The sequence below is a fragment of the Microtus pennsylvanicus genome, chromosome 4 (assembly GCF_037038515.1).
Source record: "Microtus pennsylvanicus isolate mMicPen1 chromosome 4, mMicPen1.hap1, whole genome shotgun sequence".
Taxonomy (NCBI): Eukaryota; Metazoa; Chordata; class Mammalia; order Rodentia; family Cricetidae; genus Microtus; species Microtus pennsylvanicus.
In genome coordinates, this window is record NC_134582.1 from 56,092,966 (window position 1) to 56,111,633 (window position 18,668).

An 18,668-nucleotide genomic window follows, 5' to 3' on the forward strand; every position below is an offset into this window, starting at 1 on the left:
TCTGGCACTTTAGAAGTTAAGGCAAGAAGATCAGAAGTCCTAAGCCAATCTGGGATACACAGGAAGACCCTCTTAGGAAAACCAACCCAAAGCCAAATGACAACAAAACAAAACAATTCAAATGCTCACCTCAGAGTTGAGCCTAAACATATTGTGTGCTAATGTTGTGCTAGGTTAAATCTTGGAATCACATCATGTTCTCAGGCTTATGGGCCTTGGGAAGTTCTATAATGGTAGTTACTCTGTGTAGAGCATTTAGCATGGAACAGAACAGTGTGAAGTACTTTATATATACTATCTTGCTTAATCATCTTGACATGCCTATAAGGGAGCTGTTATTATTCCCATTTTATAGATTACATAAAATTATTTTTCGAAACTGCAACACTAGCATTGAAGCCCAGGCCTATAAACCCAGGTGTTACAGGGCTCTTAGGTGTCTTATAATTGCCTCTTGAAAGTTTATGTTTTCATGATTCTGAGGATTACTTTATGTAACACATATAAAGTGATTTTCTACAAAGGAATTAAAGTTTCTAGAACAGTTAAAGGTACTCAAAAGAAGTTTCTTAAATGTTGAAGTTAAGAGAATCTGGTGATCTCAAATAGATGAAGAATTCCAAACTGCATTTCTTTCATGAGATTAAAAACTGTGAAATGATAGCAAGGGCTGCAATATTGAAACGATGCCACTAATTACAGTTTTCAGAGTTGAGCTGACACACCACAGAAAGCACAACCTCACCTGTTTCTGGATTAACAAAGAGATGGAATGCTTATGTCACATGGGCCAAGGTACCCTTAGTAACTCTGCAACCGCTTGGGATTAGAGTGTAAAATTCTGAAGTGTGCTTATATCCTACAAATGTGCACCTTCTGCCTTCATTTTAAATATTTTTTTAAAGCTGTACGTGGAGATGCTCACTTGAAATCTAAGCACTTGAGAGGCTGATATAGGAGACTGCAAATCTGAGGCCAGCCTGTACCACAAAGTGAAGGCATGGCAACAAATAAGTAAGGACACAAACAAAAATTTACAAAACACATTGGCAATGTATGATTGTTACGGAACATTTGGACAGCATAAAACTGTGAGGAATAAAATTCTTAAGATCTTGTCTTCACTGTGCAGTCTGGACTTTGTAGCATGTCCTGTCACTAGTAAATATAAGCTGGGACGATATAAGCTGGGCATTATTCCCATGATAACAATGTCCTAATGAGGTTCCTTTAGTATTGATAATCAGCCGATTAGCTTCATTTTATTACCTTATTCTATAAAGCAAGTATACAAAGAGAAATGGGTGATCACAACATTTTATTTTTGAAATGGAGTTTGTGATGGCTAATTTCTCTTGTCAACTTTATTGCATAAAGAAACACCTAGGGAATCACCGAAGCACACTTCTGAGTATGTTTATAAGGGTATTTCTAGGGAAATGTAATTGAGGTAGAAGATTCTGAATATGTCTGTAAGCAACATGGGCTGGGTCGCTGAATGAATAAGAGGGAAAACATCTTCAACTGAGCATGTACATATCTGTCTCCTGACTGCTGCAATGCATAAAAGTAGCTTCATGTTCCAGCTGCAATGACACTGAGCAAAAATAACCCACTCCCTCCCTCCTTAAGTTGATTCTTGTCAGGTATTTGCTCAAAATAATGAGAAAAGTAGCAACTTATTGTTCTTGCTATGTATCTCTATCTGGGCTCAAACTTAAAACCCTCCTGCCTCAGGCCATCTGAGTGCTCACATCCCATGTATGGACCACGAGACTGAGGTACTAATGGGATTTACAAGTGCGAATTATTGCATCAGCATACCATAATCCAATCAAAACAGGAGCTGTCCATTTGCTGATGACTGCATAATGAAAATCAGATACATTTACACAATAGCATTTTATTCAACTACTATGAAAAATGAAATCTGAAGGTAAATGAATGGAGCAAGAGACAATTATCCTGAGGTAACCCAGACCTAAAGATAAATATCACATTTGCTTTTATATAAGGATGGTAGCTTCTAAGTTTTTGATATGTGTACTTAATTTTGAATAATCATAGAAGTTAGGTATCTATAATAAGGAACAGTTAATCCCAAAGATTCAAGGAGAAACACCACTGACCCAAATCATCATAGCCAAATTAATTAAAGTGAGCTTTTAAAAAAATTGTGTAGTATGTAGCTGTCTCCCTAAAGGCAGGGTTCAAGAGATTGGCAATGGACATGGGGAAGATTAGGGATTTTAAAGCTCAGGGCAAGGGGGTTTCAAAATGGGGGATTTGGTGGGAAAATAAGTAGGGTTACAGAAGCAGAATATAACAAGGTGATCATAACAAGGTAGTCATAACAACCTTTTGAAACAAAAGTATGGTTGCCGTTCCTGGAACAGGCAGTACAGAACCATTTGTAGTTAAGGTTACAGGTGGGCATGGCCCAATCCTTGAGAAACAGAGGGTCAACCATAAACAGGAATGAACCTAGTTTGTCTTTACTATAAGATGGCTTTTAAGCCTAATATGGAGGCAGGCTGGTTTATCATGACATAGAATATAGTGTTACAAAGAGAAGCCCAGATTAGCAGGATAGGAGGGCAGGGTAAAGAAAAAGAATGGGGTGGGACAACTAACACTAAAACAGTGGTTCTCAACCTTCCCAATGCTGTGATCCTTTAATACAGTTCCTGATGCTGTGGTGACCTCAACCATAAAATTCTTTTGCTGTTACTTCAAAACTGTAATTTTACTACTGTTATGAATTATAATGTAAGGATCTGATATGAAAAATATCTGATATGCAACCTTCAAGGGGGTTATAACCCACAAGTTGAGAACCACTTCAATAAAAATAAAGCCTTTTGAAAAGCTACATGGGACTGGCAGAACTTTCATTTTACATATATATGAAAGGAATTTAGATGGATTTACCATATAACATGGAGACAGCACCCTAACTAGACATCTTATGTCACCAAGTAAACCCCCTAGTGCCAGGAAAGGGTTACATCTTATTGAGCCACTGGCCAAAAGAGTCCCACAGGAGCCCCCCACACACATAAAAATAGTACAAGACTATTGGTTACTCCACACAACTTGTTGGTAAGGCCCTTAAACTGATAATAACCCCAAACCGAGAGGCCACCATAAGAACACAATTAACAATACCCAGGTCAATATGGCATGACCAGAGTCCAGTTATCCTACTACAGCAAGTCCTGGCTATTCCAACACAGTGGAGCACAAGAAAATGACCTTAAACCAAATCTTATGAAGATGCTAGAGGACCTTAAAGAGGAAATGACAAATCCCTTAAAGAAATCCAGAAAAACACAAACAAACAGTTGAAGAAAATTAATAAAACCATTCAAAACTGGAAAATAGAAATAGAAGCAATTAAAAAAAAAACACAAGCTGAGGGATTCCTGGAGATGGAAAGTATAGGTAAGCAAACAGGAACTACAGACATTAGCATCACCAACAGAATACAAGAGATGGAAGAGATAATCTCAGGCGTAGAAGATACAAGAAATTGATACAGCAGCCAAAGAAAATGTTAAATCTAAAAAGTTCCTGACACAAAACATCCAGGAAACCCGGGACATTATGAAAAGACCAACCTAAGAATAACAGGAAAAGAAGAAAGAACAGAGTCCCAGATCAAAGGCCCCGCAAATCACCCACCACATAATAAAGCACTAAACATATAGGACAAAGAAAGAATATTAAAAGCTGCAAGGGAGCTAAATAGTGGTGGTGCACACCTTTTTTTGGGGGCGGGGGGTTTACAGGTTTCTCTGTAGCTTTGGACAACAGGACAGAACGGCAGCTTACAGAATGGGCAGAGTTCTTCACTCACCCCATATCTGAAAGAGGACTAATATCCAAAATATATAAAGAACTCAAACTAGACATCAAAAAAACCCCAAATAATCCAACTAAAAATGGGGTACAGATCTAAACAGAGAATTCTCAACAGAAGAATCTCAAATGGCTGAGAAACACTTAAACATTCAACATCCTTAGCCATCATGGAAATACAAATCAAACAACTCTGAGATTTCATCTTATACCTGTCAGAATGGCTAAGATCAAAACCACGAGAGACAGCTCACATTGCAGAGGATGTGGAACAAGGGGAATACTCCTTCATTACTGGTGGGAGTGATAACTTGTATCCATTAAGGAAATCAATAAGGCAGTAGCTCAGGAAATTGGGAATTGATCCACCTCAAGACCCAGAAAAACCACTCTTGGGCATATACCCAAACGATGCTCAATCATACTACAAGGACACTTGCTCAACTATGTTCATAGCAGCATTATTCATAATAGCCAGAATCTGGAAACAACATATATGTCTGTCAACTAAAGAATGGGTAAAGGAAATGTGGTACATTAATACAATGGAGTATCACATTGTAAAAACAATGACATCATGAAATTTGTAGTCAAGTTGATGAAAAAAATCATCCTGAGTGAGGCAACCCAGATCAAGAAAGACAAACATGGTATGTAATCACTCACAAGTGGGAATTAGCTGTAAAGTATAGGATAACCAACCATGCTACAATCCACAGACCCAAAAGGGCTAGGTAACAAGGAGGGTCCAATGGGGGTGGAATGACACTTAGATTTCTCTGGGAAGGGGAAATAATAGATTTCTTGGATGGACTAACAGTGGGTGGGGATGGAAACATGAGGAATCATGTGGAGGGTATAGAGGGTAAGAGTACTGAAAGAGATGGCTGAAAAGGGGGGCATTGCAGGATGAGGTAGAAACCTGGTACAAGGGAACCTGCCAGGAATCTACAAGGGTGACCCCAGTTAAGACTCCTAGAAATAGGGGACACATAGCCTGAACTGGTCATTTACTGTGGCCAGACAAGACTTCTAGTGGAGGAATGAGACATCAACTCAGTCACACTGCCTTAGACCTACAGTCTGTACTGATTACGGGATATGCTGTGGCAGAGATTGTGGGTGTGGCCAACCAATGACTGGTCCAGCCTCAGACCCATGCCATGAGAGTGCCCACCCTTGATACCGCCTGGCTCACCCAGACTAAGAGTCTGGATTGGTCAGAGACCTAGGATAGAACCAAACATGACTGGCAAAAAAAGTCAATGTAATGATGCCTAATATATTCTGCTATACTCATAGATGGATGCCTAGTCCAATAGTCAAGTCATCAGAGAGGTTTCATCCAGCAACTGATGGAAACAGATAAAAAGACACAGTCAAACATATGGAGCTTGGGGAATGTTGCTGAAGAGAGGGAAGAGGATTGTAGGATCCAGATGGGTCAAAGACACCACAAGAAAACTCACAGTCAACTAACCTGGGCTCATAGGGGCTCAGAGACTGAACTGACAACCAGGGAGCCTGCATGGGACTGACCTAGGCACTCTGCATATGTGTGACAGTTGTAGTTTAGACTTCTTATGGAACTGCTAACAGGAGGAGCAGGGGCTGTCTCTGACTCTTTAGCTGACTTTTGGGACCCTATTCCTCCTATTGGGTTGCCTTGCCCACCCCTAATACAAGGGGAGGTGTTTAGTCTTACTATAACTTGATATGCCATATTTTGCTGATATCCTTGGGAGGTCTGCCATTTTCTAAATAGAAAAGGAGGAGGAGTGGATGGGAGAGCAAAAGGGAGGTGTTGGGGGTGGTAGGAGAAGAGGAGGGAGGGGAAACTGCACTAAGAATGTAAAAATATTAATAAAAACTCAAAATCTTCCTGAAAACAAATAAAATAAGTCAAAAGATATAAAGACAAACAGTACTTTTTAGAAACAGGTAAATCTAACTCTATGTGTACAAATTTTCTTGCTGTGCATGATGTATAGGGATTGCTTTGCTCTCTTTGTATGTCACAAGAAAGCAGATATGCAAGAGCAAGTGCCCTGATATTTAATGAGTCACGAAGGAGCAGAGAAGAGGCTCAGTGACCTTGCACTTCAGAGACCATGGATTAATCCTGCAGCCATGGGTCTGGAGTTAGTCTCTGTTTATCATCAGTGTGTTGTCACAGAACTGAGAAATAGAAACCCCATCAGTATTTCAAAAAGTGACATTTCTGCTGCTCTGAAGGAGCACAGAAGGTACTTGCCTCATTTTAGTAGGAAATGCACCGTATGACATGAAAGGACATACAGCTGTATAACACCTTATTTCCTAGTATGGTTTAAGATAAAAGACTTGAAATCCAAAGCTATATTACTGCAAGTATCTGCTTAATGGAAGTATACTTCGTGATTAAATTGGCATACATCAAGTATAATCAGAAAGGTTATTTACAGTGAGGAAACACATAATTCTGCCCTTAATGGAGTGCAAACAATTACAGCTGTTGGTTAAGAAATATAACTTCTTTGGCTTTTGTACTTAGAAACTTTTCTTTTATTGTTGGCAGTGGACGTACCCAGCTTGGGAAGGTGCACAAGGACATATTTGTGGCATGTAAAAAGTAATATTTGTGTTCCTAATGATTTGTTTGAGAAGTAAAGGGTAAACTGCCCATCTCTGGCTTCATGATGGATAAAAGAGAATCAAATGATTCAGTTTCAGAGCAACAGAGAACATCCCCAGTTTTTCTACAGAGCTAAGGTGGCTCACATATCCACAAGAAGCTCACAATGAGAAGGAACAAAGTCCCTCCAGGTGGCCTGGTCTGTGCAGGATCACTTGCTCTTACTAAGCAGAAGTGAACAGTATCTTTTTGTTTAAGACCAAAGCCTCTTGGACCAAGATAACCACTGTCCTTGCCATCCCTGAGAGCTTAGGGGTATGCAACTAGCACTGGAGTCACATGTAAAACGGAGAGAGAAAGAAGCGCCATGGTTTTCAGCAGGGACGGCTATAATGCTTTCTGCTTGTGCTGTAAATTACATGTTTATTTTGTTACCATGAGACAGATGAATATTTCTACATACAAACTTGCCCAGCTAAAATCAAGATAAGTGATATTAATGTCCTATGGTCAGTATTATTGAACCTCAAAAGCAATAAACTTTATGAGTTGATAAATATTACATCTGCAACATAGTTAACATTCTTTTACTGTCTCAAGCACTTATTACACATTGTAACCGTAAGTCTACAATACATTATTCATATCTGGGGTGTCACCAAGTGATGGATTGCTGTAGGAGAGGCTGTCCTTTAAATAAATCAACAAATAAAAATGCAAATGTTAACATTTTCAGCCACAAACTTTTCCCATCTTAAATGAGGGAATGAAAATTTCACATTATATTGACAGCCAGCAGAGAACAATTAAAAACCTATACCATGAAGGGAAAGATGACTGCCATGACTGTTTTCTTTTCCTGTACATGGAATGATATGGATACTTTAGGTGTTTTCCAAGAACAAAGGAAAAACATCTCTCCCAGCACTGAAACATGCCATCATCTTCTGTAAGCCTTTCATAAACCTTAAACATTCTTGGAATTTAGGGTGTGTAAGGCTTAAAATGTATTCTCTTCAAAGGAAGAGTCAGAATTTGTATAATAAAAAAGTCTATAAAAATGATTAGTGTACACTTTGAAATGCGAATGATGCAAATACTCTGGATTCTAAGGATGGAGAAGCACAAACGTGCTGTCCTGATTTTCACAGGACTGAATCATCTTCAACTCTGCACTCTGTATAACACACTGATGATATGCCATTGTGCACTCCTCTAAAGATAGGATCGGGTGTGCTACATATTCTTTTAGCCAGCCAAGTGCTTATTATTTACAAAGCTCCTAAGAATCTCTATTTAGCTCATCAGCAGTATTAAGGACCAGTAGATGAATAATCCTTTTCTTAACATCTGTAAATATAAGAATTTGCAGCACTCTTAACCAGGGCTTGTAATGCTCTACTATGCTGATATTCAGAAAATTTATGGTCATTCAGAAAATTTATGCTGAGGATGTTTTACAAAACCTTTACAGGGAAACATTCTATTCCTACTTTTCATGCTTCCCTCTAAATTGAAAATAAGCCTTTACAAATACATTAAGGTTGTGTTAGAGATCACATCTTAGTGCTGTAGTGTAGCTTAGGGGTGGATTGTTTGCCTACCGTGTACACAGCTCCGAGTATGCGGCCTAGTTCCAACTAACCAACCAAAAATGCCATTTAAATACTAACAGTAAGAAAATTCAGAAAATTTAGAAAATCTAGACTATTAGCTGTTTCTAACTCAGCTGGGCCAGTCCATGTGAGTTGGATGGAAAGCTTCTGAGTACAAGCTTCCAAGCTCAATGTGAAGTGGTATAGAACAAAGGGAGCTCTCTCCACTCTTCAGAATCATAACTCATTTGTTACTTAGCAAATCCAGCACTAAAAGAAAGAGAGAGGGTCAGCGGGGAAAAATGGGCAAACTAACTAATCACTGTGATTATGTCACCCTTGCAGTGGGTGGGTGGGGGGACTGGTGATGTTGGCCATTACACTACTTAAGTTAATGGCTTTGGAGTCTGAAATGCTGGCCCTGTCTTTTATCAGCTAAGGGTCTGTGATTGAAAGAAAGTGGTCTCCAAAGGGAGCAGCGTCATTAGAAGGTGTTGGAGGAAGTGTATCCCTGTAGGGGTGAGCTTTGAAGTCTCTTTTGCTCAAGCTTCCCTCAGGAGATGTTCAGCTGACTTCCTGTTCCCTACAAGATGTAGCACTCTCAGCTCCAGCATCACATCTGCATGCATGCCGCCATGCTCCCTGTCATTATGATAATGGACTGAACCTCTGAAATTGTAAGTGAGCCACCCCAATTAAATGTTTTCTTTCTAAGAGTTGTCATGGTCATGGTGTCTCTTCACAGCAATGAAAACCCAAAGGAAGGAAGGTCTTAGATACTCAATCTCTCTAACTCATGGTTTCCCAATCTTAAAATGGGGGTAAGTGTAGTCCTATCTCTCCAGGGTGTGAAAACTAAATTAGACGACAAGTCAAGGAGCTTGGCACAGTTCTGGGTACACAGTACTCAAGACAGCAGCCTAACTTACTATCCTCTGCAGCATTCACTTCCCTGTTTTTTTTTTTTTGGTGTTTATCTTTCTGCCTTCAGAATTCATTGCATGCCAGTAAGAGCCACACTAGAAGAAATACTGCTTCTCAAGAATGTGTAGGTTTGTCTTCTGTGGCACTGTACTTATATGAGACCTGGATAAAAGATAGCTCTATAGAGAACAAAGAGTTAAAACTCTTTCCTTTCTAAAACCACAAACCAAAGAATATATTTTAGAGTATACCTTTGAAATCACCAGCCTTGATATTAACAATTTAGGCAATTAAACTACAAATTAAGTCTTAAAATATATATTTATGTGATAATATGAGGTATTTAAGTACCCCAAACTAACCTTATCCCCAAGGAAACATAAACAAAGTCCTTTTGAAATGGATGCACATGTGTGTATGTATAAAATACTTGTATAATATGTTAATATGTGAGTTGCTATATTGATGTAAGAAGTTTTAAATAATATATTTCTTTAACTACAGAAATGGCCAGTTAAATGAGTAGCTCTTCTAAAGTCTCTGGTATAAATGAATGTAAATATACCTTTAGCAAATCACAAATCCACTGTGATTTGCAGAATTTAATCACTTAAAGTTGTTGCTGTGGGAGAATGTGCTTGTACACTGTAACGATTTGTCACTTGTATTGGTTTAATAAAATGCTGCTTGGCCAGTAGCCAGGCAAGAAGTACAGGCGGGGCAACCAGATTAGGAGAATTCTGGGAAGAAGAAAAGCAGAGTCAGTCATAGCCAGCCACCAAGGAAACAAGGCATGTAGAAAATGAGGTAACGCCATGGCCATGTGGCAGTACATAGACTGATAGAAACAGTTGAATTTAAGATGTAAGAGATAGCTAGAAATATGCCTGAGCCATTAGCCAAACAGTGTTGTAATTAATAGTTTCTATGTGATTATTTGAGTCTTGATGGCCGGGAAAGAAAAGCGCATTCTCCGTCTATAAGTTGCAGACCAAATACATTACCTTCCATGATGAGCTGAGAAGGACCTGCTGCTAAGCGGTTTCTGTGGACAGGATACTTTGGGTTTCTATGGAAATCCTTGCCAACTGTCATATCATTTCAGAAGTGCAAATACGGAGAAAAGAACTAGGCGATGAATTTGGCAAACCTATAGCTTTATAGTAAGTGCCTCAAGAGTAAGGGCACTAGAACTGTCAAATTTTCTTCAGTCTTATAAACACTCTCCCAAGGAGAACACACCAGTCAAGGGTCTCCCAGGCTCACCGTGAGGTGGTGTGCTGGGATGATGACGAGGCTGGGGTCATGGGGTCCTTAGGGCTTCTTGTTGCCATAGGAGATGTGGATGCATCTTTTCTAACGGCTGTCACTGTCTCTGTATAAACAATAAAGGAAATAATTTGAGTACTCAATAAAAGAAATAAAAAGTTCACTTCAAGTAACAAAGCAGACCATTTGGAGCACCCCAAAATCTCAACGGATAACTGTTTTTTCCTCCTGAAAAGGAACAGTGACAGATGAAAAATTCTTTGTGTTGTTTATTTTCATACATATCAGTGATTTACATTGCCTCACTTAAAAACAAACACAACCCACTCATCTGTACAGTAACAGAGAAGTTATTTTGTTTTTTGACATATTTGCCCATCATATTTCTCATGATTCGGCTTTAGTGTGGAGATGTCTAAGAAGGTAAGCTGTTTTAATCTGTTCCCTTTAACATTATTAACAAAAACGTTTTTGCAAACAAAACAGAAAATCGTAGCACCTTGCATCTCTAGACCTTTCAAGTTGAAGGAGTCTCTTTAAAAGCATTTAAGATTAGACATAAATATCTCATAAATATCTCTTTAAAAGAAAGAAGTCTGATTTGGACTACAACAAATATTATGTGAAAGACCTGAGTAACATATCTTCACTTAGGGTCCTAGGATATTCCTAAGTAATAATGTATCTTTCTACAGTATGGGCTGATATGGCCTCCATTCCCTTCTAAGAGGTGCTGATTCATTACTTTTCACTTCCTGATATTAAATAAAATGATGACAGTACTGAAAGGAGGCATTTTTCATTTTGGTTCTACCTTTCTACCTACTCTATCTATCTATCTATCTATCTATCTATCTATCTATCTATCTATCTATCTATCTATCTATCTATCTATTCATCCATCCATCATCTATCTACCTATTTTATATTTTTGTTCTTAATATGTTCTGGCTGCAGTTTCCCCTCCCTTCATTCCTCCCATTTCTCCTCAACCCACCTCCCCTCTCTTCAGCAGATCCATTTCTCCTCCACTTCCCTTCATAAAAGAGCAGGCCTCCCAGGGATATCCAACAAACATGGTATAACAAGATCAGTTAAGACTAGGCACAAGCCCCCAAGATCAAGGCTACATGAGGCAACTCAGTAGGAGGAAAAGTGTCTCAAAAGCTCATGAAAGAGTCAGAGAAATCTCCACTCCCACTGTTAGGGGGTCCCACAAAATATCAAGTTAAAAACTATAACATATATGCATAGGACCTAGCACAGACCCATGTAGATCCCATGATTGTCACTTCAGTCTCTGTGGGCCTCTATGAGCCCTACTTAAAAAGTTTTTCTTTTTGGTTTTATTTTATATTTATTACCTTTCAACAACATGAAATATTGTCTTTATTTTGGAGAACTGTGAGAATTCTGTCACATTTTCTGTTGGTTTCTGGGAAACTGCTGCTCAATATTCATTAAAAGTTTATTTGGGAAGATCGACTCTTTCTCGTAGGAAAGAATGATGTGGTAGTTTGAAAGAAAATGGCTCCCAAAGGAGGAGGCACTATTAGGAGGTGTGGCCTTGTTAGTGTAAGTGTGTTACTGTGGGGGCAGGCTTTGAGGTCTCTTTTGCTCAAGCTTCCCACAGTGTGACAGTCAGTTGACTTCCTGCTGACTTCTGGTCAAGATGTAGCACTTTTGGCTCCAGCATTTCTGCCTGCATGTCGCCATGCTCCCTGTCATGATGATAATGGGATGAACCTCTGAACTATAAGGTAGTCACCCTGATTAAATGCTTTCTTTATAAGAGTTGCTGTGGTCATTGTGTCTTATCACAGCAATAAATATTTATTAAAAATGACTAAACCTTGATAACTTTCTAATAAGTATTTTAAGTTATTAGTTCTTTTAAGAGTCTCAGGTTCTTTTCTGTTCCCCATCTTATGGAACTGGAGGTGGAGATCAAGTGCATGTCCAGTACTGCACAGCTATTGCGGGTGACACTGGATTAAATGCACTCAGGTCTGCTAGACAGCTATCTAGTCACCCTGTTAGATAGTTTGAAAAGGAAAACTAGCACCAACAACACTGTGCCTAACTGTTCTGGAGAGATGAACCTGGTGGTAGACTCAAGGACAGAAATAATAAAAGCTAGAGAGTTTAATATTACAATTTAGGATAGACAGAATAGAGGCAGGGGATGAAGAGAGGTAACTTGTAGAGACAACAAGTAGAGACAAAAAGAAGGGGTTTGTGGGTGAGCAGGGAGGAAAGAAGACGTTTCTGGTAGGAAAAGATTACAATTATTCTTTAGTCACTACCTTGGAACACGACACTAGTCTTTTTTGTTTTGATACTCCTGTTAAAGTCAGTTCTGACAAGTGATATCTAATGAAAGTGAAGGAAGGGACTTTCAGAGGATCTAGGTGGTGTCCCCACTTCTAGAATGTACATCAGGTACGTATGGATTCCTTGGAAAAGCAGGCATAACAACTTGCATACATGTGGGGAGAAGGACCACAGATTCCATCAAATTCTGAAGGGTATGGATCCCAAAAAGGTCAAGAATGTTGCCTCTCAGGTATAGGTCCAGTTTCTTCTTGTTTATCTTTTAATTCTCAAAGCGTTTTAAAAGTTAAGTTTTCAAAAGCCACATGTTAGTTTTTAACTATATTTGTTCCTTTAATAAATTCTGATTTAATATTAAGTCAGTAATGATATATCTTCATCTATCCACAGAAATATACAACCCTATACAATTACAAACACAAATACAAAGATGTTACATGTTATAAAAAAATCTAAGTTCTAGGAAGAATGGTACCCAATAGGTTAATCAAATTTTTATATAAATGCCTATGCTAATTCATGTGTGAACATACCTATAATTTTTGCTTATAAAGATGAATGGGGTCATTTCCTCTTTATATGTAGCTGGGTTTATCTGCCTACCCATCAGTCAACTGCTGTGGAATATTATTTTAACTAGGCAAAGATGTGCTGCATTTTTTTATTGTGCAGGATATAACTTTAACTGTGTAAAGGTGTGTTATGTTTGTTTGTGCTGCATTTGTTTCATGATATAAGAATGTGTGTTTAATTATGTAAACATGTGCTGCATCTGTTTCAGCTTGCCTGCCTAAGGCACCTGATTGTTCTAGTAAAAAGCTGAATGGCCAATACCTAGGCAGAGAGACTGAGTAGGAGAAATCTAGGCTTGTGAGGAAGAAGAGAGGAGAGAAGAAGGAAACACCCAGGGCCAGAAGCCAGGCAGCCACAGAGACAGAAAGTAAGAGAAGGTAAAAACCCTGAGGCAAAAGGTAGATAAAGAGAAACAGGTTAATTACAATGAAAAGAGCTAGCTAGAAACGTGCCTAACGTAGGCTGAGCACTCAAAACTAGTAATTGTCTGTCATGATGTGTGAGCGGGTTGGTGGCCCCAAAGGAAAAAAGCCTAGTATAGTCAACATTTCTGATAACTTTTTTTATTTTTTTGGTTTTTCGAGACAGGGTTTCTCTGTGGCTTTGGAGCCTGTCCTGGAAGTAGCTCTGTAGACCAGGCTGGTCTCGAACTCCCAGAGATCCGCCTGCCTCTGCCTCCCAAGTGCTGGGATTAAAGGCGTGCGCCACCACCGCCCAGCCTCTGATAACTTTTCATGGTGTTCAAAGAGTAAGAACTTCTGCTTCTGGGCTCTTTATTAAAAACAGCTGAATTGCATCATATGTTCAGTTTAGGTTGAGGAACCCATTCCATACACACACACACACACACACACACACACACACACACACACACACACACACAAATGCTGGCATAACCTTTCCCCAGATCCAGTGACAGCACTGGTGGTTAGGACACCTCCTGTTTCTGTCCCCAGCCATGATGTCTTTGTTTCTCAGAGTCAAGCACTATTTTGATTATTGTTTCCTTTCTGTTCTCTACAGCTTTAATATGTATTTGGCTTAAAAATGTTAATTATATTCTGTCAACTATAAAAAAATGTTCTTTAGCATTGGTGCTCTTGATTTTTTAAAAACTAAATAAGTTCTTAAAGTTTATTTCTGTTGATTGTGTGTGTGCGGTTTGCTCACTTTGCTGTGTCCTCTTCTGTGCCATGCACTATTGCTGTGGGTGGATACTGAAGTGTTCTGGTTTGGAGTGATTATGAAAAATTGGACTATGACAGAAGATAGCAGTTATTTGCTGAAATGCACTGTTTCTTTCTTCCCAGCAGAGAGTCATACGACATTCCTCAGTTTCTTTATGCTTCAGTATGGTAAGGTTAACAATACAGGATGTTACATGCACCAATCAGCCTGTCCTATAAAAATGTTCCACGTTTCTGTCCCACAGCCCATTTTACCTCTTCCTTATCTACACTGTGGCAGGGTCAACAACCATCTTAGGTTTTGTGGGCCAGACTACTAGTCACTATGCTCAATTCCGCGATGGTAAAGAAAACCAGCCAAGGTAGTATGTAGACAAAAGGCACAGCTGCATTCCAACAAGGGTTAGAGTGCCCTGGAGTTTAGGTCCCTTGCCTTATTTTCAAAATTGTGTGTGTGGGGGGTCAATCTTACAGCTGAATATGATACTCTCTGTAGGTTTTACACATAAGTTCTTCTAATTGCTTAGGAAATCTCCCCCCCCCCCCCAAAATCTGTGTAAAATGTGTTTTCCCCGTCAACTGAAATGACCATGTGGGTTTGCCTTCATTCTGCTAATGTGGTGCATTACATTGACAGATTTTTTTCTGAATTGAATCACCGTTGCATTCCAGAGCTAAATCCCACTTGGTCATGATTTATCATCTTCTTAATATGCTGCTACATCCAGCTTGCTACTGTTTTGTTTAGGCTATTTCCATGCATATTTATAATAGATATTGGGCTACAGTTTGCTTTGTGGTTGCCTGGTTTCAGCACTGGGGACTCTTAAAGTCAGTTAAGATCTAAACTTCCTGTTCTATTTTATGGAAGGTTGTAAGTAGCATTTGCCTTTTTTTTTTTTTTTTGAGGCAGGGTTTCTCTGTGTTACAGCCCTGGCTGTTCTGAAATTTGCTTTGTAGACCAGAATGTCCTCAAACTCACAGAGATCAGCCTGCCTCTGCCTCCCGAGTGCTGGGATTAAAGGTGTGCCCACCACCGCCTGGCTTGCACCACCACCTAGCCATTTGTCTTACTTTTGAAAGATTTGGTGAAATTCTCTTGTGAAGCTATATGGTTCTGGCTTCTTCATGAAAGTTTTAAAAAAACAATAATTGCTAGATTCTGGTAATTTATGTGTTTATCCAGGTCTTGTAATTTCTTGGCCTTTACTGTGTATTTTTGTCTCAATATTACTTTTATCCTAGGAGGGAGCAGCATGTTCATTTGGCTTTCAAAGTCTTCACAGAATAACCTATGAAAGATGAGCATTAGGAAGAATACAAAGCAGAACCTGTGTCTTGAGACATGTCAAAACAAACCCCTGGTATCTGACCCCAGGATTTTGCTTTCACAGAGATCAGGGTCTCATATGTGCTTAGGTTGACATCTCAGGACTGATGCCATCCTAGGGCAGGGGTCATCAATGCTGAGAATCCACAAAGTTCTCCTATTGTGTTTCTGCAAAGCCGCCCTTTCTTCAGAGTTCTGATGAACTGGATTCTTTTTCCTTTCTTTTCTTTCTTTCTTTCTTTCTTTCTTTCTTTCTTTCTTTTTTTTTTTTTGGTTGAGATAGGGTCTCTCTGTAGCTCCAGGCTGGCCTCGAACTCACAGAAATCTGCCTGCCTCTGCCTCCCAAGTGCTGGTATTAAAGGTGTGCACCACCACTGCCCAGCTTGAAGTGGATTCTTAATTGTGTGGTCTTCAGTGTTTCTGGGAGAGGGTGATTACCTAGGCTTATCTATACCACTGTTTTCATTGATATGTTATGATAAGCAAATCTGAACAATTATTACAAACCACACAGACATTATATCTCAAATACCTCAGTTAGCAAATAATCAAATTGGTGAATGAAAAAAACATGATTATTATGGTTTGGGTAGGAAATGTTCCCCCAAATGCTCATGCATTGAAAGGTTGGTCTCCAGTTAGTGATGCTATCTTTGGAGGTTCTAGAAACATTAGAAGGTGGGACCCAGCTGGAGAAAGAACATCATGGGGGTGGGAAAGATGCTTCCTATATCTCAAGGAATGTAGCAGTCTCCACAATGCTCCTCTCACCTTGATGTTCTACCCAAGGGTGGTAGCCTACTGGGCTCTCTGACACTGTGTGCCAGAATAAAATCCCCACTCTTTCAAACTGATTTTTTTTTTAGGTATTTGGTCATAGTGATGCAATAACTAAAACAATTTTATCTTAACTGATGCAGAAAAAATAGATTTGACAAAATCAAACACAAATTTATGAGAACGATTCCCGACTATCTAGGAGGAACTTTTCCAACCTGATAAAAAAACAATTACAAAAAGCACCAATAAGATCATTCTTAGTCGGTGCACGACTGTCTTCTCTGAGACCTGGAACAGGTAAAGCAAACAAATTTTTAACATTTATTTATTGGAATGGAACCCCTAGGTAGTCAACAACAACAAAAATAAAAGCCATAAATTATAGAAAGGAAGAAGTTGATTATGGACTAGCTATATTCCGGTCCTAATCCCCAGTACTCTTTAAAACTTATTGTACTTGGAGACAAAGCTTTCAAAGAGGTCATCAAGGGCTAATGGAGTCACATGAGTGTTGGTATCTTTGGAAAGAGGAGAGATGCCTGGGAGGCGTATATACAGAAAGGACCATGAGAAATAACAATGAGAAGAGAGCCCTCATAAGCCCAGGGAAGGGCCTAGGGAGGTAACTGATTAGCCGATAGTATAGGGTACTTTGGGAATCAGGGAAATGGACTACATATGAACTGGTGATTCCATGAGTGTAAAAGAATTGTGAGACTTATCAGGCTACATTTAAGACTTGTGCAACTGTAGTATATATAATTAAACCTCAATTAGAATAAAAGGAAATGAAGCAATGACCACGGTTTTCTTGACTTCTCAGGCACTGCTATTTTAAGGCCTCACTATAGTCTTTCTCTTTGACATTAGCAATCAATCATCATAAGGACTCTGAAGAGGTAAGCATATATTTTGCTTAAATCACTAAATCACTGCAGGCGCTGAGGTCAAAAGGTCTAACTGATTAGGTCCTTATTTTGAGAAAATGAAACAAGGGAAGAAAAAGAAAAATCAATATTTAGTGTTATGTTAATTCAGTTGACACATATATATATAATGAGAACATACCATATGTTGAGCAATGCTCTAAGATATAGAGGTGTGCATGCTATTGTTTAGTGACAGAAGATCTGAAACATAATAAAATAGATGATATTTTCAGGAATTCTTTCAATTACAGAGGATGGCAAATATAGATGCTCTGGTTTAAGTGACAGTATTCCATATTTACAGCAAGATTAACTCTTCAAGAAAGGTTCTAAACTTGAATTCCTTTTTTAGGATGATTTACTCTTCTGTCTGGGTTTATTCATAGCACTCTAGTGTGCGTGTCTTTCGTGTGCTGTTGATAAAGACATCAGTGTTTAGCATATCTTTTATTCACTTCTAGGAATCAGTTTATTTTTCTATGATTAAACATAAGCTACAGATGACAGTAATAATAAAGGGAACATAAGTAAATGATCCCTAGAGGCTAGATGGAAACCACTTCCGTACTTTGATTCTTCCAACATACTTATTATTTTGTGTGCTGTGCTTATCCACCACGGGGCATCAAGCATCTTGCATCACTACAAGTAGAGGTTCACTTATAGCACTGGAGGTTATTATTCACTTCAGTTAAGTAGAAAATAATCGTTTCCCAGAAAAAATAACAGTGTGTGTCCAACAGGATCAACTAAGCTGAAATTACTCTGGACTGAAGTTCTGCCACAAATATAAAGGGATCCAGGGATCTGTGACAGAGGAATGAGCAAAAGGTATCCCCAAATACAGTAGGGACCTTTGGAATGATGTTCAGGCAGAGCTAAAAAGGAGAGTGCCAAGCTCCATGGTCTAATTCATTTTAATTCTGAAATTTGTGCTTAGTGGATTCAGCCTTAGTTAGTTCATTAGTTTTGCACGGAAAATGTTCTGAGTTGCAAGGGCTTTTGTGACAGAGGATCAGTCATTTTTCAGGTAGAAGCAGTTCTAGAATGTTTCCTCGTGGGGAGAAGGAAGAGGCAGGAAGAGCATGTGTTCCCCCTGAGCATGCCTTCTAAAAGCACTTTACCCAAGTTTAGATTATCTAAAGTAGCATTTCCTCATTCTATATAACTCAATGAAAACCAACTAAAATATAACATTCTAAATGATGATGGAAGAGAAAACTTACGATGTAGGCTAATTTGATAATAATGTACCCATTTTTGTTATCATAA

General features: G+C 38.9%; 1 protein-coding gene across 4 annotated transcripts in view; it reads right to left on the reverse strand.

The window, feature by feature from the left end:
- Window positions 1–18,668, reverse strand: part of Kiaa1328 (KIAA1328 ortholog) — a 235,784-nt gene that overhangs the window by 19,039 nt on the left and 198,077 nt on the right. For all 4 annotated transcript variants that reach the window (XM_075969143.1, XM_075969142.1, XM_075969141.1 and 1 more), the window contains one exon: window positions 10,261–10,369. In XM_075969143.1, coding sequence (XP_075825258.1) covers window positions 10,261–10,369 — 109 coding nt within the window. The remainder of the gene's footprint in view (window positions 1–10,260; window positions 10,370–18,668) is intronic.